Source organism: Taeniopygia guttata, chromosome 4 (assembly GCF_048771995.1).
Source record: "Taeniopygia guttata chromosome 4, bTaeGut7.mat, whole genome shotgun sequence".
NCBI classification, from domain to species: Eukaryota; Metazoa; Chordata; class Aves; order Passeriformes; family Estrildidae; genus Taeniopygia; species Taeniopygia guttata.
In genome coordinates this window covers 15,294,926-15,315,576 of record NC_133028.1, presented here as the reverse complement: position 1 = coordinate 15,315,576, position 20,651 = coordinate 15,294,926, and the positions used below count along the sequence as shown (strand labels likewise).

Sequence of the window (20,651 nt, the reverse complement as noted above, 5' to 3'; positions counted from 1 at the left end):
GCTTTCATTTAATAATGAAGATCCCATTGAGTATAATGTTGTAACCATAAACCCAGTGAAATATCATGTGTTGGAAAGAATAAAGCATCACTACATGCCACTGAGTAAATGAAACCTTCTTTGGTACATCCAGAGTCCAAAGTAGAACCTCCTTGCACTCTTTAAGCAAGTTACATACCTCAATATTCTCTCTCTTTGTAGCTCTCTGTAAGCTCAGAAACCAAATCCATAAATAAACCTGCTAATGTGGAAGGAAGCAATACAGTCTCATATGTGTTTCAGAAACAGGGTAGGTTTAGGTGCTTTGTAGTGGATGTTGTAGAACCAGAGCTACAGTTCCAGGGCCAGAGATTAGTGTCAGAAATTATCCCATGTCTCAAAACCATGCAAATCAGAGTCTAAGATTTAGTAGTAAAGAGATGAGAGAAAATAACTTTGTTTCCGGTTTTTGTGCTTTAGGAAAAACATCACAAGCAAGAACAGAATGTCAAGTTAACAGTGAGAATTATGATGAGATGTGATTTTTCTCTAGAAAGTATTTACTCTGAAACCTAATTTAAAAGTCAGTTCTGTTTCTAAAGATCCTTTCAATACCAATGTCAGTCTGATGTTTTTCTCATGGAAGCAGTGACCATTATGGGTGTGGACAGCAGTGGGGCTCTCAGTCATTAATAATTTTTGTGCCAAGGAGCTAAAAAGTCAATTATTAAAATAATTACCACTAACACAAAGCAGGAGAAGAAACCCTTCTTCTTTTGACTTAGCACTTAGAGGTATGCTAGCTGCTGAAATTAGTGCAACTTTCAGTCCTTGGAGGATGAGATGTGCTTGAATGATATACTTGAGAGTGCCAGGCATTTTTAATTACCTTAGGCTTGTGAAGCACTGTTTGTCTACTTTTGGGGGCTGTGACAACAGAGCTACAAACTGATCACTGTAACACACTGAGCAAGGCTACGAATTAACAGCAGCCAAGATGGCAGGCTCAGGGATGGGGAATTTTACATGGCCCAACAGATATCTTTGCATCCAAACTTCACTAAGACATTGTTTAGATTATCCCAAGTTAAAAAACTTAGTCACTTAGGCAGGGCAGAGCTAAATTTTGAGGCTTGGTATTAAAAAAGAAAAATGAAACCTAGAAATGACCAGTCTGTTAAATAGAAGTGCTTGCATTTGAGTGTTGTATGAAGTGATCTCTGTTTATATAGTTTATATGCATCAATTTAAGTTTGGCAACTAGGGTTATTACAGGATGAAAGGTATGATATACATGAAAGCTGCTTTTGTGGTTATATTATAAAATACTACATTTCTATCACATAATGTAAAACAACCACTGCTTTATTTACAGTCCTTCACTACAGCCATATTTTACTATCATGAGACATTCCTTGACCAAAAATGTTGTTTCTAATCACAGAGTAAATTAATAAGATTGAGTGACTACAGTCTAAATCTTTTTTAAACTAATTTAGTCAAATATGTGCTACCATAACTAGGCCATAGCAGTGTGTGCTGCCATGCAAGAGACTAGGGTTTAATTCTTGGATTCTGCTTCTCACTCCATGAGCAGGAGCTAGGAGCACTCCAGAGCTGCAGCCTCAACCCTGGGAGGGATGGAGCCTTGTGTCATTCAACAGCAGTGACCCCCACTGGCCAATTTAAGGAGAAGCATTGAGGGGCTCTAAAAGGAGTCACTTCCAGTCCTCCTCAGAGGTTGGTGGTCATTGCACGGGATCTAGTGAGTGGAGGTTCAATGGGGTGCACTTGGTGGGGTCTTCAGCTTTCAGTCTGAGGAGCAGAATCCTCTGGGGAGGAAAGAGCATGTGCGCTTCCTGAGACACTATTTTTGCCTGATATAACTGTAAATGGCAAGATTGTCAAGAATTATTTTTCAGATGTCCTGTAACGATTGCTTTGATATCTATCTTTTAAATAGAGTGAGGGAAAACTCCACTAACCTCAATATAATTGTAGTTCAATGCCCAAAGAGAGAGAGAGATAGACTGAATAGCATAGAGGGAAATACAAGTGCAAACTCTTCTCTCAGTGGGAGTCATTATATGAAAGGAATAATATTTGAAACGAACCTGAGAAATCAGAGGTGGAAATACTACAAGGTCATTGAACATCTCCCCACTGATGCACGAATGTTTCCTACCACAGATTGAGATTTTTTTCCCAGCCTAGTGTTAGATGACCTGAGCAGTAAAATTAGCACGTTTCCCATGGGATCGTTAATCCTCAGCCTGCCATTATCAGGAACAGGAATATTGTCTTAGGAGTGGGGATTACATTTTTGTTTACTTAATGCCATCTCAGTACCCTAGCCTACATCTCCTCAGATGGGCCTAAAGTGATTGTCTTCCTTTCAGCACTTGCAGCTGTTAAGCATGTTTCCCCTCCCAATCATTTGGTGGATGTAATACATATTTAATTCTTTCACGTGGCCCCCCCAGGCAGCTGCTGCAGCCCCACAGTGATTTTTGACATGCTTATCTAAGTCTCATCCAAGTCCTGACCTCTTGCTGGTATGGCAACAGAGAGAGCTTGAGGCCTGTCCTTGAGAATGTCCAAGTAAAAGGAGCTGTTGCCACCTCGGTCTGTGGTTCCGTGTTTCAGCCACTGTGGTTCTTTTTGCCTGCCATGTAACTCTGCACACTCGCACCCAACTCGCTGTCCTCTGCCAGGTCTCTTGGGTCATTCATGCTCTCGCAATACAATGGGATCAGGTCTGGTCCAGCAGGGCACACTACATGTTGTCTGTTGTTTAGAGGGGTGGGATAAATTAGAATAAACTTTTGCTTATGAACACCTTTGTCTTTTAAACATCTATGTCACAAAGCTGTGTGTGAGTTTTTTTAACCAAATATTTTATGGATATATGGAGTAGCAAAACAGACAAAGTGAAGAAGAAATAATATAACAATTTTCATATACTCACAAATTTTTACATAGCATGGGCTGAAAATGTGAGACAAACATTCTTTTGTAACATGCCAGCCTTTGCTGAGGGATATCAACAAATAGTGTAAACACTTGCAGGCAATAATTTGTATTGTTTTGTGGTGAAGGAAGTAGATATCTGATTAAAAAGAAACCTTATTAAATGCAAACATTTGTCTTCTGTTTGCTATTAACATTCATAAGGAGGAACAGAGCCTTTAAAAAAATTAATCCATTGTTCACCAGGATTCTTGGAAGGGCTTGTTAGATCAGCAGGAACAAAGCTACACATCTGGAATTACTGCACTTCTAGCAAGCACTACCTGATGTCCTGACACCTGAGCTGCATGAAAAGATGCATCCCACATATTTCTTTAGCTGTTAGCACAGCAGCCTGATCCTCCCTTGAACAGAGAGAACAAGAGAGTTCTCTGGCTTTGCACCTTTGCTTTCCAATCTCAAGTTTGCACCTTTCTATCCCATGCTGCTTAGGTTTTTTGCAGCAAATCTGTGATGCACTGGAGTACAGTAGGCGGTTTACTTGTTTTCATGGAAGGACAATTTGTACTTAAAGCAGTGATTAGATGAATTCTTTCTTTCTTGCATGCTTTAGTTTCTGATGAGTACTAGCTTCATCAGTGTAATTATAATTAGCACTCTTCATCTTGCTTTTACGGTACCAGCTGGACAGATTGGTCCTCTTACTGCACAGATTGGCGGCAGGGTTGCCTACATGGAGTTAGGTGACAGGCACCATGAAATAACAGATGGTAAATTCAGGGCTTGTTGGCAATCAGCAGGTTTTTGCTAATGACTTAATTAGCTATGCAAATTGTCAAATCAGTGTGAACATTGTTTTTATCGAAAACTTTACCTAAATTAATTACCATAATTAAGTAGCAGAATGTCAAGTATATTGGATGCGTAAAAGGGCTTGGCTGGCTATGGATAAGAGAGTTACCATCTTTATTAGAGTGCTGTGCTCCACGTTTGAGAAGTCTGAGGATAAGAAATGTGGTTTCTTTTAAACTACTTTTAAAATACACATATCACCAAGTTCCAATTGAGATACACCCTGGTGCCTCTCCAAAGAAAATGGCTCAGGAGAGATTTACTGGATAAAGGCTAAATATTTTAAGGAGAAGTATAAAGGAAGTTTCATAGCCTGTTTATTTGCTTAAAATCAGGCATATTGTTCAGCCTACCTGCTTTTCAGTTTTGGGGTTTCTGAGATCCAGAGCCATGAGCATGCGACCATAGAGATGTGTTACAGTTTTTAATTAAATTAGAAATAAAATGTAAGCCTCTCTCCTCGTTCCTACTATATGGGAACTTCTAACTCTGTTGTTCAAATGTCACAAAATAAGAGATGTGAATTCTCTAACATAATTTTTTTAAGTTGATTTTTTCTCTCTCAAGGTTTCCATATAACAAATATTGGGTGCTGTTCACAGGATGTGATGGTGGTAGGAGAACCAACTCTGATGGGAGGCGAGTTTGGGGATGAAGACGAAAGGCTTATCACTAGATTAGAGAATACACAGTATGATGCAGCAAATGGCATGGATGATGAAGAAGATTTCAACAATTCACCTGCACTGGGAAATAACAGCCCATGGAACAGCAAACCTGCTGCTAACCAGGAGACTAAATCTGAAAACCCCACACCACAAGCTTCCCAATAGGTTATTCTGCAGCAGTTCCCACTGCAATGTACCTCAGTGGGTCATTAATTACCGTTTCACAGCATACTTCAAAATAAAATTTAAAGAAACACCTTTCAAATGATACAGTATCTATTTCTAAACTAAAGCTATCCAACTTTTTTCGTTAGGGAAAACTCTTGTATAAGCTTCCATAAACATTCCTTGGAAGTATTGTCATACTACTAGATACTGGCACTGACCTCAATTAAAATAACTGAAAATTAAACAGCATCTCGTGGCAAATTTCTGACAGTGCATTTTATTGGAAGGGGTTGTTTTTTTCCTCATCAAACAATGGCCATATTTTGACAAGTCATCAGTGCTCAGGATCTCATTAACATAACTATGTAAAACTTTTTACAATTGTAATATATTTTCTGCTTTTCAACTTGCACCTGAAATTTCTTGTTTCAGAAAAAGATCAGCTTTTAAGGAAAAGTAAATTAAAGTAACTTTTATTCATTCTTTAACTTTTCTTTCAACAGTTAATCATTTAAAGGATCCAGCATTTTTAATTTACATTTAGCTGATGCCAGTAGATACTCTATCCATCATTTAATAAAAAATACTGAAACAAGAAATGTCTTTTTTTCATCAAAGACATGAGAAATATTTTTATGTGGAAAAAGACACCCAGTCCTATGAGAGTTTATGCTTTGTAAAATTGCTGTCGATCCAGATATTTTAAAGCCATGTAATCCATTAACTTTGTGGGCAGCTTAATAAATCTAAAACTTTTGTGTTTTTATTATTGTATCTGAGTTGGCTTTGTTGTTATTTCTTTTCATAGTATATTTCTTGTATAATATTTTTGTAAAGCCCTCATTTTTTGTTTTACTTTTTTGTTTTGGTTTGGTTTTTTATTCCGGTGTATTTATGTGAAACTTTATAAAAGAAACTAATTTTTTTTCATTTACATATTAATATGTTCAACTCATCATGTAAAGACACAGTGAGTCAGTGTGTTATATAATACAACTGTATTTTATGTATGCTTTGCCAATAAGTGTGCCAATAAACTGTGTTAACAAATGTGCTCTTATACAGCATTTACAGTTTCTTGTATACACAACAGCACACCCATGTTCAGGATCATGCACCAGGGATTTGTGGAATTAGTGTTTCACTGAATTGCAGTCTTTTTCCAGCTAAAGGGAAAGCCTATGGGAGATGTGAATCACTTGCAGCTCAATTTGGTTTGATGCTTTTTACTAGCAAGGATGTGCAGCACCTGTAACAGGTGAGTTACAGCAGTGAGAGCCAAATGTGCAGGGCATCCAGCCAGAGAAGCTCCATCCTCAACTTTGCATCCCTTGCCTTCCAGGGCCGGGGCTTATTGGAGCAGGGATTTCCACTCTGCTGAATGCTATCTGATAGTTTTATGATGAGTCTCTCAACTGGTGATGAGAGGATTTTAAAAATCCTCCTTTCTTTCCCTTGTTATCATATCAGTTGTTCACAGGAAACCCCTGGAGCTGTGCAGGTGCCCCGAGCACAGCCCAGCCTGCAAAGCCCCGGGCTGAGCTGGAGGTCTGAGGCACACACCCACATAGCCTGGCACCTGGAAAGCCCTGCAAGTGGGAAACACAGGAAGAACCATCGGCAGAGAGATGCTGAATCTACACAATCCTGCCTTTTGTGCAGGGGAGAGGTGTTTTTTCTTCCCTGAAACTCTACTTTCAATATTGCTGACATTGAAGGAGCAGCTGAAGAGCTCCTAGGTTTTTTCTGAGTGGCTGTACATATACCCAGAAGCCAGCCTAGGGAAATTTGTCTCCTTAGCATATATACGTATTTTTTTAATCATGCTTTTGCTGGATGTGATTCTACCAAACAGGCTTAAAGCCACCACTGCAGAAGGAATACAAGGCAAAGCACCATGTGTGGCCTCTTGGTTCTCGGTGAGAGACAGCTCCCTCCCTGCCCCAGGAACCAGCCTTGGCCCCTGATGTGGGCTCATGCTCCTGCAAGCAAAATCCTTGTTCAATGACTTTTGGTACTCCTTGCAGGAAGACACTCCAAGCTCTAGAGTACAAAGAATATCAACTATAAAATTTAAAACTAGCTAAATAACAAACACAGATAGCCATGCTGCTCCTTTTTAGCACTTTCAGATTATAGGAAACTGTAGTTTTATCATTCAGTGACTATATCAGCCCTTATTTTTCTGTGTAAATAATTAAATTCACAATGTATTCCGTTAAGGGATCTCTGGCTTCTATATAACCACTCTAACATTACAATTATACACTGTAATTCTAATGTTCAAGAACACTAATCACTCATATTACATCTCCATGAGCACACTCTAAAAGGCGTTCCTTATTATTAATCTTTCAAGACTGGCACTACTATTTCAATTTTTAAAAGATTTATGATGTCATATTACTCCTGTTGTTTCAGTAAATAAACACAGGAACACTTGAAAAATGGGCAACAGGCTCCTTAGAGTGCTGTCCTTGAATTAATCTCCAAGGGCACTTTCTCCATATCTCCACAAAACCCTCGTCTACAAGCTATCAATCCACCCTATTGTGGTTAGGGTGAACAACAGATACAGCTAGCTGATTTTATTTATTCACTTATTTATTCATAAAAGAAATGTCCAAAATGGGCCAGCTTTGGAGGAAGTGGTTGAGATGGACAGCAGCTGGACACTCAGCCTCCTCACTGCTATGTCCTTCACCCATGTGCCCTGAGCTGCTGCATAGGATTTCCATTTTGGATTGAAATGGCATGGTAGACTCAAGACAGAGCCTGTGATCCCATTTCTGATGCTAAGAGCTTATGCCCTGTCCTCAGGATTGCTCCCCACAGGTTGAGGATTAAAGAACAGTGATCACATGAATGAATGGATTTTATGGCTTTCGGTTGCTGGCTGCCATCAAATGACGCTGGGGCTTCCTGTGCCCCAAGACTGCCTAGCACAGAGCAGTGGGAAAGGTGAATAAACACCTCAGGTGAGTTGGAGCAACAGGTTTGTAAGAGCTGAGGTTGCAGCCTGAAGAATGAAAACTGGAAACCAATAGTTAATTTTACTGTAATCTAATCTCACCACCTACCAGAACATTGTATCTCTCTTAGAATTTGGAAGGAAATAATGCTTTTGGCACTTCCCCCTGGGGAGCCCTGCAGCTATTAAAAGGAGGAAGGAAACTTATCTCATGATGTTGAAATTGTTTCAAAAAGAAAGCTCTTGTTTGTTTTAGCTAAATGGAGGGAAATACTGGCCCTGAGAAGTGCCTGCACAAATCAGAGGGAGGAAATTCCAGTTTACTTGGAAAAGTTGAATCACATAATTAGTAAAGTGACCATATACAAACACTAATAACCAAGCTCATTGCTGTTACAAAGAACGTAAATCATGGAAGAGTCATAAGCACTGGTGTGTTCTGATTGTATTTTAAATTGGTTTATTTGGGGATTATTTTTTGGGGAGGGGTCTTTGTTCAGCAAAGTCCATTTTTTAGAGAACTTTCAAGTCACTTGAATCCAGCTGCCCCTTGTGAGAATCTTTCAGTTCATAAAGCTCCTTCTTTCTCTCTTTCCACAACAAGCAAAAATAAGCAGTATTTACAAATTTGTAATCTCTTCAGAAAGCAGGTTTCATCATCTTTGCATTGATATGTATGGGACTAATAATATGGTAGGATAATTAAATTTGGAAGGGACCTTGGTAGGTATAACTAGCATTTCCATTCTTTCAGCATCACAGGCCTCTGTGAAAATCATGACTAATATTTAGCCTTGGTCCTGGAGAAGTTACTGCTCTCAATCATTTGGGAAGTAACCAGCTTGTGTCCTTGGGGAACAGGGCAATAGCACCCCACACCAGAGAGCCAAGGATAGTCAGTCTGGTGTGCAGGAACACACAGGGGTTAGAGGGGGAGGAAACTCCAAAGGGAAAGGCAAAATACTGAACACCACTGGGTGTTCTCCAGCACCAGGGTGGAGAGAGACTCTCTACCCAGCCATGGCTGCAAAGTACCATTAAAGGAGTCTAAATGATAGAACAGACTAAATTTTGCAATTTCACAGCCTCCATGAAAATCCCATTTTAGCAAAGACAGGATGAAAGAGAAAACATGAATGATTGATATTGAAGGAAACCCAGTTTGTGTCTAATATATCCTGGAGAAACTGCTAATGGAAATTGAATAGTCCTGAAAATATTTCCTGAGACTGCAACTCTGATCAAGCAGCCCTATGGTGATATATTGCGTGTCCAAATTAAAGCTGCCCTGGGGCACACGTAACCCCAGCAGCTGGTTTTACTGTGCAGGACTGGATGATTTGTATGTTTTTTCTAGCTTTTTGACAGCATATTTTTATACAAGGCTAAGGCCTGAATCTTCTGCTATGTAAGAGGAGCTACTGAATATTTAACATCCCATAGACCTGATGTTACTCCAGCATGTCATTATGCTCTATTAGGAAGCCTGGTGGTACCCCAGCATTGCAGAATGGCAGATGGTACCTTTAGAAAGACAGTCACTTATGCAAGTCTCCAAATGTATGGACCATACTCATACATTTCTTGAGAAAATATGAATTTCCACTGAATGATCACTGTATTAAGATCTGTTCTAATTTACCATGTTATTTTGACAGCAACTAGTATCCATTCTTTAAGGGGGAGAGGTTTTATTAGGAACAGTGATGAAGCAATCTAACTGCAAAACCATTTCTTCCATGACCCTGTGAATCACTTTGGAAATAAAAGAACTTTATCCCTCACATCAAGAAATAATTTTTAATGGGTCTATGGGCAGTCTTAATTCATAAGCACACTTTAAAACACCATTATGCACTAAAGATGACATCAGGAAATAATTCACTTATGTGTACAGAATCAAAAACTTTATAAAAAGCATCCATCTACAACAGAGCACAAACACTCCAGCTGCCCAAGAAATTCCCAATTCTGTTTCCATCAATTTTACAGGGATCAGGATAAGACTGATAAGCTTTAGTTTGAAAAAGATACTGAATCCATCCCTGATAATTCAGGTTGCAGGTTACTGCACATTAGCAAGGGAATGTGCTTCAGCTGAACCAGATAAATGCCCAGTGTGCCTCTATGCAATGTCCAATTTGGTTGGTCAACCAAATTCGGGATCCTTTAGGTCAGTGCTCATGGCTGGAGTCCAAATTTCTTCAGGTTCATTTTCTTTTTTTTTTCTGTGTGTGGTTGTGGGGATATTATGAGGGTGGGGATTTTTAATTTGGGAATATTTGGGGCCTTTTTTTTTTTTTCTTCTTCTTCAATCTGTACAGTGCCCTGTAAGTACCTCTCTACTTCTCAGATGTCCAAGACCATATCAGTTGGAAGGTGACATGCAGAGCACGTGTTAGAGAGTGTGTGTGTGTAGTAGTATTTTATATTATGTTAAAAGAAACTCTGCATGATCTCTGGAGATCTTCAAGTTGTATCACCCCAGTTTAATTAATAGCTCTGTCTCAACAACTCTGAATTCATCTAAGCTGCTATGTATAATTTTGTATTGAACAGCTGTAATGTATAAGGCTAGCATCTCCTTTGCAATGCATTAGGAGACATTTTAGCAAATGGTTGATATAAAGTAGGCATTTAACACTTCCTTATCACATTCAACTGCGACTCTCATTTCATCACATGAAGTTTCATCCTCCCTGAGTAATCTCTTGGGGGGTCTAAGTACTGAAAAAGCTTTTAAGAGCTGGTGCTTGGTGCTTTCAGATGCTGGGGATTTTTTTTTTCCATTCTATTTTTTTCCATCTCTCTTTGATAGCTTATGAAAATTTGTTTGTCATTTTGCACAAAGTTTTTAAATTTCCATCTTCTTCTGGCCATGTGCAAAACAGAACACGGGGCTCACATGTGCTCCACACAGACAAACCCATCAAAACCAAGGTGGGTACTCCTGGCTTGCCAAGAGAGATCAAACTCAGCAGACAGAAGGTGTGAAATTTAGGAACTGTGATCGATACTGGGGCTTGTGTCTGTCTTTGACTGCAAACTCCATTCTGCAAGGGAATTTTCAGCTGTTTTCTTTGAAATCTCCCCTCCAGGTTAAACTCATGTTCCAAAGGGTGATAACAAAGGGTGAACTACTAAGACAGCTATCTTTTCATTTGAGTTTGTCAGCAGCTCCCTGTCTGTGCTTAGACCACCAGCTCCTCCAATGTGAATCAGGTGGGAAGTGCTGCAGGAGCTGGGCTTATTGCTAAGGTGTCCCTGCACAGCAATCAGGAACCTTTATTGTGGTTCCTGAGCTCTGCAGCAATAATGTAATTTCATTTTTGCATATCACAGCTATCTCCTCTGCTGCTCTTTGTGTCAACAGGGATGGGGAGCTTCAAGTTGGCTTTGTTTTGCTGCTATTTCAGCCTAACAGCTAAAAGAATATAACTTGTATCAGCCTTCTTTCTTCCAGAAAATGTATTATTTTTAAATATAACCCCTTTTTCAAAGAAGTCAGGACTTCCTTGTGAAGGGCCTAACTCAAATTTCACGCAGCAGGATTTGGCTTTACTGTAGATGCCGGTTGCATTCCTGAGGGAGGAAAAATACTAATGGCCAGGTTATAATGAGAGGCTGAACAGTGGCACTCCACAGGGAGGCAACATTTTTGAGCTCAAGACTATGTAATAGTAGGATATGGGCTTTTAAAATGGAAAGAGAGTTGTCGAGTCCTATGATTTTTCTGCGAGACCCACAGCATGGCCAGTTCTCAAGTAGGGAAGGGAACTGCTGGGGAAGGAAGGAGTGGTCTGTATAATAATTGCCTTCAAACAGTCTGAGGCTTCTGAAAGTGGCAATCTACAAGACAGCAGTTTCCAAGAAAAGGCCATATACAGGGGGAGAAAACTGCAATCAGTAATGAAGGAAACCTTCTAGTGATGGGCCTCATGCAGGCACTTCCACATATCAGGATGAGCACATGGCTGCAAGGTCAAGGCTCAAAGGGGAAAAAGGTAAAATTGATCTTATTTAATATGTTTTTAATTCTATTTATTTATTTTATTTTTTAATCATCTGTGACCATGCTGTTCAGTGCTGAAACTTCTGATTTCTTAACTGCAACAACCTCCTTTAGCTGATTAACAGGTGGATTAATTTGAAATATCCTTTGAGGTAGAAGAAAGAAAACACAGGAACAGCCCTACCTTAAAATCAGTATAATCATTTTGTCACACTAAAAGCCTGGCTGCAGCCACAGCTTTTCTGAGACTGTTACACTCATTTACCTACACCTCATCCTCCATCCAAGTACCCTACAATCTCCTCCAGACCAGTGCCTTACTTAGGAGAAGGTTTGTGGTGATTTGACTTTCACTTCAAAATGTCTGCCTAAATGACTGCAGGCTGTTGTGAAATATTCAGAGTAGATGTGCAGAAATAATGATTTCTCAAAATCATGATTCTTTAATATTTGTTTTTGTTATTTTGGTTTTTTGGTTGGTTGGTTGGGTTTTTGTTCAACCAAAACATTTTTATTTGTTTGGAATGCATTTTTCCTTTTTGATTCCTTCTGGACATTGAAATTTTAAGTTGTACTTTGATAATTTCCTTTCCAGATGCAATTGTCATGAAACTACAAGCACCACAAATTTGTTTTCAGTGTAAAACAAACAGTTAAAATTTTCTGGAGCTGGAAGTAAACTACCAAATACAAGCACCTCTGAACTAGCCAGAGGTGGGCTGATGAGGTTCCCTTCTCAAGGCTCCTGACTAAGCCACAACACAATGAATTACACAGACTGTGTCCTGCCCAGCTCTCTGCAGAAATATGCTTGGAGCCATTGCAGAGAGATAGTTTGAAGGACATATGAATGATATAGAATGACATAGATCACCCAAAGTATCAGTTATTCCATCTTTCTCCTCTCCTTCCTGCCCCAATCCACTTCAATATTTGGAAATAGACTAATCCAGGAAACTTGCAATTAAAAAAAAAAAAAAAAAAAATGTGGTAAGGGCTTGTCAGCTCTGGCTTTCCAGTGACAAGGGCTCACCTCAGGTTGCTGTTATGTCAGCTGGTGCTTTACACGTGACCAGAACTGGATAACCCTGACTGGACTGTGGCCACTGTGTACACGTGTGGCTTTATGGCACTTTCTGTGCATACTATTCCTAAAAAGCAGTTTCCTATCATTCCCACAAAAGGACTGCACTTCCTGTACAAAAACAAAAGGCTTCAGATCTTACCTGGCCTCGTGGCACATCCTTGGTCCCTGGTGGGAAGCAAGCAGTGCCCTGATGAGGCACACAGTGAACTCCACTGCCCATCCCACCCTCTGGCAGCAGGCACAGTCCCTCTGCCTGGGCATCCACAGTCCTGCACTGAGGCCATCTAGCCCTTTATATAACCCAATATATTTGTATGTCTTAACATTTGTGAGTCTTGAGTGGAGCTGGGCCAATTTGGATCCCTTTATTAGCAGTATTAAATTCCATTGTGCAGGTATTTCCACAGCTGTGAGTTATTCAACATAAACTACTGAAGTAGAGAAAAGGCTGCAAATAACCCACCAGGGAACAATTTCTTGAGTGCTAGTCATCCAGCAAATTCCTTTATTCTCAGTTTTTATAGCAGGATTATTTGATGTAGAGGATATGTCCAGGTTATAATGGATTTGATTATTTATAGCAGATATCTTGTGTCATGAGCTCTATTTTAAAATGGACAAGGATTATTGGAACTAGACAGATGTGATGTTAATTTCCAAAACTAACTCATTTTCAGGGGAGCCTGTGCTATTGCTTGTACTTTTGAGAGTATCACTTTTCTGGTAATTTGTCAACCCCCCAGTTGTTTTGCTACTAAGCCTATTTAATCTTGTGATTTTTCTGTTTTCTATATCTTTCCTTGATGACTATTCCTATTTCCTAGTGAAGTATTTCCATCTCAATGCCACCGCTTGTATGGGAAAAAAAAAAAGCTCTTTTTCTGTTCCACACTTCATCAACACTCAAGATATGTTTTCAGTTCTGTGGATGCCCCAAGAGCAGGTGTCACCTGCTTCATATCCCCCTGAATGGAAACTCCCCCTTGTGTGTCACCTGCCTGAGCCAACAGTGTGGTCTCTCTCCTGGGAAATGTATTTAGAGGATATACACCTTTTTTTAAATGCTACTCCATCACCCTAAAGACAAGGAGACCTTTTCACAATTCTTGCTGGGGTCTCCAAACCAAGCTAGTGGCACAGCACAGTTGTCGTGGTTTAACCCCAGCTGGAAACTGAGTGCCACAAATCTTGCTCACACCCCACACTTCCTCTCTGGTGACATGGGGAGGGAATCAAGGAAAAGAAATATAAAACTCCTGGGCTGAGATAAGAATAGTTTAATAATTAAAAGTAAAATTTAATAATCTTAATGATGATAATAGCAATGATAACAATTGTAATGAAAATGGGAGAGAGAGAGGAATAAAATCCAAGATAAACAAGTGATACACACTACAATTGCTCACCACTCACTGACCCCATACCCTGTCCATCCCTGAGCAGCAACTGGTGCCTCCCAGCCAGCTCCCCCCAGTCTATATAATCAACATGTCCTGGGGAATGGAACAGCCCTTTGGTCAGTTTGGGTCAGCTCTCGTGGCCATGTTCCCTCTTGGCTTCTTGTGCACCTGCTGACTGGCAAAGCACAGGACACTGAAAAGTCCTTGATTTAGAGTAAGCACCACTGAGCAAAAGCCAGAACATCAGTGTGTTATCAATGTGATTCTCATACTGAATCCAAACCACAGAACTGAACCATATGAAGAAAATTACCTCTGTCCCAGCCAAAACCAGGACAATGGCCCAGTTCCTTTTGGAGGCTGTTGTTGCTCTTTCTCTTCACCCCTTGTTTCCAATTGAAAATATTTTGACTGACACAGTAACACCATTGAGGCCCCTACATCTTGTACCAGCAGAGCTGCTGAACACCAGCTCCACTTTCAGCTTCTCTGCCACCCCCCTGCTTTCACCAAGGTGATCCAATTGCCCAACTTTTCTGCCTGCAGCTTCCAGAGCAGCCCATCAGCCCAAGGCTGGATTCTGCCCCACCATGAAAGGCGCTCAGCAGGGATGGCAAGTGTGCTAGAGCAGTGGCCAGGCAGTGAAGTCTAGCAGATGCTGTGCCCGGTATTTGCAGTTCCATTTGCCCCTTTCTTCCATGTGATGGAGAAAACAGTTCTGGAATGTATTTTTGAGGTTATTCCATACTGAGCTGAGCCATTAAAGTGCATTGCCTACAACTAAGATCCTTTTTTATTATTTTTATTTCATTCTCATATATTTATGGTGTTGCACTGGTATGGTTTCAAAGTGCTGTGCATGGTCTTTATTTGTGCAACTTCCATTGAATTTTTAATTTTTTTTTAATAGAAACTGTAGCAAAATCTTCCAAGTGCCTCTTAACAGTGCTAGGATTTCATTTCTGTCATCCTTATCCTTTTTTTTGCAGGCTATTCAGCCAGCAATATTCAGAGCTTTTCTTAATGCCTTCCATCTCCTCTGTGCTGCTGGGAAGCAGCCAGCTATCAGCCAAACAGCAAGTAAATAGACTGACTGCCTGCATTTAGTGTAGTGACGGGCACATATGTTTTTAGTGAAGAGTTTATTTGTCAGAAGAAAACTAGTTTGAAAATTCAGGTCAACTTTTGGTGAATAACTTTGAGCTAATAAATATAAGAGGTGAGGATGGAAAGATTTCAGAAGTGCAAGAAAAGCTCATATCAATTTTTCTAGAACCAATCAGCTCTGTTTAGTTGGGCTAGGCTACTCCTGTTGCCAGCAGGAAAAAAACAAACAAGCAAAGTAAAACAAAAATCAAACAAACAAAAACCACAAAACAAAAACAAACAACCCAGGGAGGGAGGGGAAGGAAAACAGGACAGGAGATTGCCCCAAACACAACATCTATGTCAGAGTTGTTTAATAAATCCATTCCTTTGGTGCTCACTGCTCTCCTGCCCCAGCCCTTGCCCCAGCTCTCCCCTCTCCTGTGACAAAATTCCTATTTGTGAATCTATCCATTTCAACCTTCCCCATCCCTTGGTTCTTTTCATAAACACTCTCAGGTGCCAGCTGGAGAGCCCCCAGCCTCGGCCATCCCCTTACCTTTCCAAAGCTCTGCATTAAATTCCCCTTGTCCAAACCTACCAAGAGTTCCCCACATTAAAGCACCTCCAAAAATCCTCCCCAAAACCCCTTCTTAGTTCACTCATCTGTGTCAGAGCAGGTACTTGGCCCTCCCCAGCACCATCAGCTGCTGCAGCCCACTGTGCCCACCTTGCCTTCTGAAAAAGCTCAGACACTGCTCCAGCAGCAAAGATTCCAGAGGGGTGCTGTGCTCACTAGCAGTACAAAGTCCTGTCCTAACAGGTCTCCAAGGGAAGGAAAGGAGTATTATGATGAGGGAATATCTGATGTACAGAAATTTTTTTTCAGGATACATTCACAAGAGACTGAAATGTCATTTATATTTTTAAAAAATATTGCCCTTAACACTCACTTAAGATGTAGAAGAGCTGGATTCAGCCTTCAGCCCCCCATGTTACATGAGGGTTATACTGAAAAGGGGCCAATCTCATCTCCTGTGGTAGGGTAAAGGTGGTCCCAGCAGTATCTGGGCCAAAGGGTAGTGAGTGCTTCCAGAATGTGCTGATGATTTCTGCAGACACTTAAGTCTATATCTATCCCCAAAGCAAGTCACAGGGAATTTGAGCTTGGTTTTTGTACCACACAGAATACACTATCCTGTTCGATATTCATGTGCCACCAGGATCATGATCTATTTCCTCTGTAAATCTCAAGTTTAATTTTTCTTAAATTACATAAAGGACCAAATGAACTGAGCATGATTCTTTCAGGCACACTGAGAAATTTTTGTTGAAAGCTGACTCAAAGCATCCATACTGAATTTAATTTAACTTCTTTTTCATTTAGTATGTTACAAAGCACTGTTACTGAGAGATCTCCAGCCACGTGTCCCTGCCATGGAAGGACAAGGGTGTTTTGGTCCCAGGGGAGCTCCCTTGTTCATGCAGAGAGGAGTCCAAAGTACCCTGTACAGGGGGGCAGTTTCCCACTGGGACAGGCAATTCCACTGATTTTGGTGAAATAAAAAGCTCTGAAGTTTAAGATCCTAATGTCAACCTGCTACCACCACACTAAATCCTTGTTCTGGCTTTGTGAGGTCAGTGAATTCAGCTCATGCAGCTCTTGTCAGCAGCCACCGGTGCAGCTATTCCAGCATGACGGTCCTTCTTCATGGGCACAGCAAAGTGAGCTCTGAGGAGATTTATGGAGGCTCAGATCACAGAGCACTGCACAGTTGAAGACGACAGAGGCGAATGTCAGTGTGATGGACCACAGCCAGACCCCACAGCACCCAACAGAATGCCTCTTCCTGCAGAGGCAGCTCTGTCTCTGCCCTGCCTCCCACCTAACTTGGCACTTTCCAGCCCAGCTGCAAGGCTCCAGTCCTCTCCCACACCAGCCGTGGTCCCCACCTTGAGCAAAGCCCATACTCAGTTCTTGTCCCCCCTCACAAAGCGAACGCATCTGCAGCCGAGCTGCTGGTCATTCAGCAAGAGACCTCATTTAGAAACCAGCCCCCCTCAGTCAAATTATCCCTCTTCTCCAGCCACATGTCCTTATGTAGCAGCATTGCTCATTTATATGCTAATTTTGCTAAGTCTACTTCAAAGGGGAGAATTGTTTGTTAAAAATCTTACACTCCAGCCTGAGTTCAGACCGTCTCATTATTTACCTGCAAATTTAGGGAGATATGGGTAAAAGCTCTGTTCTTTTATGATCTATTGTCTAGGTGATCAAAGGAAACCATTCAATATGAAGATCAAAAAGAGTCTGGCTCCCAGCAGCCCAGTAGCTGGCTCTGCCAACTCCCAAAGTCCACAACCCCAGTTATAAGTAAAGACTGATTCTACTATTAAATAACTTTTGATTACAAATTGGAGGGAAGAAAAAAACCAAAAAAACCCAAACCAAAACAAAAAAAAAAAAATTATAGTCTCTCTACTAAGGTGTTAATGAAACTGGGCTTCATATTGATATTATCTCAATTATTAGTCCAGGAATAATCACTATGTATATAGTGTCGCTATTAATAATCCTCAGATAATGAAAAATATCCCACAGACATAACTACTACTGCTTGATAAATTGCTGGTGGACTACAGCTAGCCCAGATTTTCTCTTTTATATAGATATACTGCTCAAAGGATATTTTAAAGCAGGAACTCAGCGGCAGAAGTGTTTATTACTTAGAGGAGGCAAAAGCAGTGGCTGTAGGTTGAAGTATCAAAATGGGACACCTCATGTCCCAGACTGTTAGGGAATTATGTCAACAGAGTAACACAATGTGAATAATGAACCCTTGCTTTTCTGGGCTGACATAATTCCTTAGCCTAAGGAATTTCAAGAACCATGATTTGTAGAAATCCTACTCATCTTGGAAAGATAACCCACAGAGAGACTTTTTCATCTTCACCACAAATAAACATTAAATAGTAAACAGCTTGCTTTAGAAAAATAATGTGAGAAGTGAAAATGTATGGACTTTCAGGCTTTAATCTTCCCTATAAAGTTGACACACTGTTGTTTTTCACGATAGTGTGTTCTTTTCCATGCTACAAATGGCAACAAACAAGAGGCTGAGCACTGACATATATTTGGGGCATGTGCAAGGGGAGCACAAGGATGTTTTGACTGCTGAGATAATAAAATAAATATGTGGTTTTTTTACTTGATGCATTTCTGAAAATACACGGAATTCTCCTAAAAACATTAAGCCTCCAGTGCTGGTACGAGAGATATTTTGCTTGCTGCGCTTGACTTTAGCTTGTTTGTGTGAATCAGTATGTTGTAGCCTTCCTGTCAGTCAGTAGTAAATGAGTAGCTTAACAGGTCTTGGATAACTTCTAGTGCTGTTCTCATTTGGAGCAGATCTAAAGTTGATGTTTTGAACAGTTGTTAGTATTAAAGATCTGATGGCACTTTACAGGAGGGTTGGGGTGTAAATTTTGGTGTCCTGGCCAAATTCCAAAATAGGTAATTAAATTCTGTCCATCTAAACTTCCCCCTGTGGTTTTAGTTGGCTCAGGTATTCTTAATTTCCTGTCTTAAAATGTTCCCCAGTGTTGCAGCGGTGCTGTTAAACAGTTGCCAGGTTTCACCTCGGCGATGTGTGAGATGATTCATACCCTGATCTGCAGATAGCAGCACGTTCAGGGCAGCCTATGGGAGCTGGAGAAATGGCAGAGCTGGAATGACAAGATGTCATAATGGCTGTTCCTTCCATTCATTTTCTAATTTTGTGATGCTTCAGAAAGACACAATAAAATCTCTCTGATTTTTAATAAGCTCCTCTCTCCCTTGACCCTTCCATTCCTTGCATGCCCAGGAGAGAAGAGAGAAGCTGAAGAGATGTGTACAGGGTTAAATGAAAACCCAGATCCTTGACTATTCCAGGATGTGAAGAGAACTGATGTATACATTTGACCTGCTCAGAAGAACACTTTTCACCTCACATACTCTGACACTTTGAGAAATTTCAATTCCACATCAAAGCTTTCTGTTCTTATGGTAGTTTTTCTTCTTAAAATGTAGCAACACAACACCAAAAGAGTACTGAAGGAAAGATGAGCCCAAGTTAATGTGTCTTTTAAGTTGCTCCCTGTTTTGTTCTTTCACTGGAAGTTTAAAAGCTAAACGAAGTCTAAATTACACACACACACCCCCCACAAAAACAAAATACAGCCTCCAGAAAATCCTTGTTTGGCATGGTATACACAAGGCTATTGTTTGCCACTCCTTCGTTGTTATCTGCCCTGTTTTTTCTCTGTTTTCTTCAGTCTCTCAAAACTTCTGAATTTAGCCTGGATATGAGGGAAGAGCATTAAGTATTCTGTCTCTCATCTAAAATAAGTTGGGTGATAATGTCTTTGTTAGGGAAAAGAGGTTTTTCTATTAGCTGATTCAGCCTACGCAAAAATCCAAGGAGTGCCCCAGAGACATCTACCTGAATCCATTGCTCAGGTGAGAAATGCAAAATGAGGCTTTTAACTTTAGCACCACAGTTTGCTGCCTAAGGTGGGAGGAATAGCCCTGCCATTTTAACACATCTAATGTGTGTCTCTTATGGTATGGCTCGCTAATTTATCATGAGGTAGCAAAACCAGAATAGTAATAAATTGGTGAGATTCCATTTTCATACAAATTTCTGAAAAATCTCAATAGCTATAAAAAAACACTGTGAGCCCAGCAAACTGTCCCTGCTGTCCTCTGCAGTGTCCAGTATAACAAGAATCTCTTTTGCAAGAGCAGGGAGGCAGCTGAGATGTGTAACTCAATACTCCTGGTTTTGTGGTTTTCCCCCACAAACCTTGCTTCAGGAGCCATCAGCAGTGCAGCTCCCAGGGAGAGCTTTGTCCAACCTGGCTGCTGAGGAACTCGCGGAGTTACTGGCTGGAGTACAACTGCTTGGCTGCCTGGGCTGCAGCTCTGTGTGAGTGAGGGATAATGGACAAACTTTTAAAGTTTTTAAATTAAAAAAAAGTTCTTTCAGAAAGAGAAAGCAAATATGTGCCAGGTTTTTTAATGATAAAAACAGAGCAGTAAAAAAGAGGGGAAATATTAATGTTACTTTGGGATAAAAGTGTTCTGAAGAGGCACATCTTTAACTAATCAGGAAGCTCTGGACAGTAGGCCTAATCTTTTTGGGCTAACCAAAAAAATCTATGCATACATTTTTTCTGGCAGAATGCCAGTTTTTCTTCTCTTGAGGGTTCCTGAAATGATATCAAGTGGGGCTTGATCCTGGAAACCTTGGGGGAGCTGAATTCCCAGGAACCACTGTGTAGTAGACTGAAGGAAAAAAGAAAATTGACATCTTGAGTGAAAAAATGTTTAGCTCCTCTTGATGAGGATAATCATTGGCTACAAAAACTAACAAGTGATGAAAAATGTGGTGTAGGGAGTCCGAGTGATGCTGTT

The 20,651-nt window shown here is 40.5% G+C and overlaps 1 protein-coding gene across 9 annotated transcripts in view; it reads left to right on the top strand.

Moving 5' to 3' along the window:
* Positions 1 to 5,697, top strand: part of LDB2 (LIM domain binding 2) — a 212,839-nt gene extending 207,142 nt beyond the window's left edge. For 4 of the 9 annotated variants that reach the window (XM_030270798.4, XM_002193942.6, XM_030270799.4 and 1 more), the window contains exon 8: positions 4,404 to 5,697. In XM_030270798.4, coding sequence (XP_030126658.1) covers positions 4,404 to 4,634 — 231 coding nt within the window. In that variant the 3' untranslated portion in view covers positions 4,635 to 5,697. The other 5 variants (XM_041715672.2, XM_041715670.2, XM_030270807.4 and 2 more) reach the window with 3 other exon arrangements.
* The last annotated feature ends 14,954 nt before the right edge of the window (positions 5,698 to 20,651 follow it).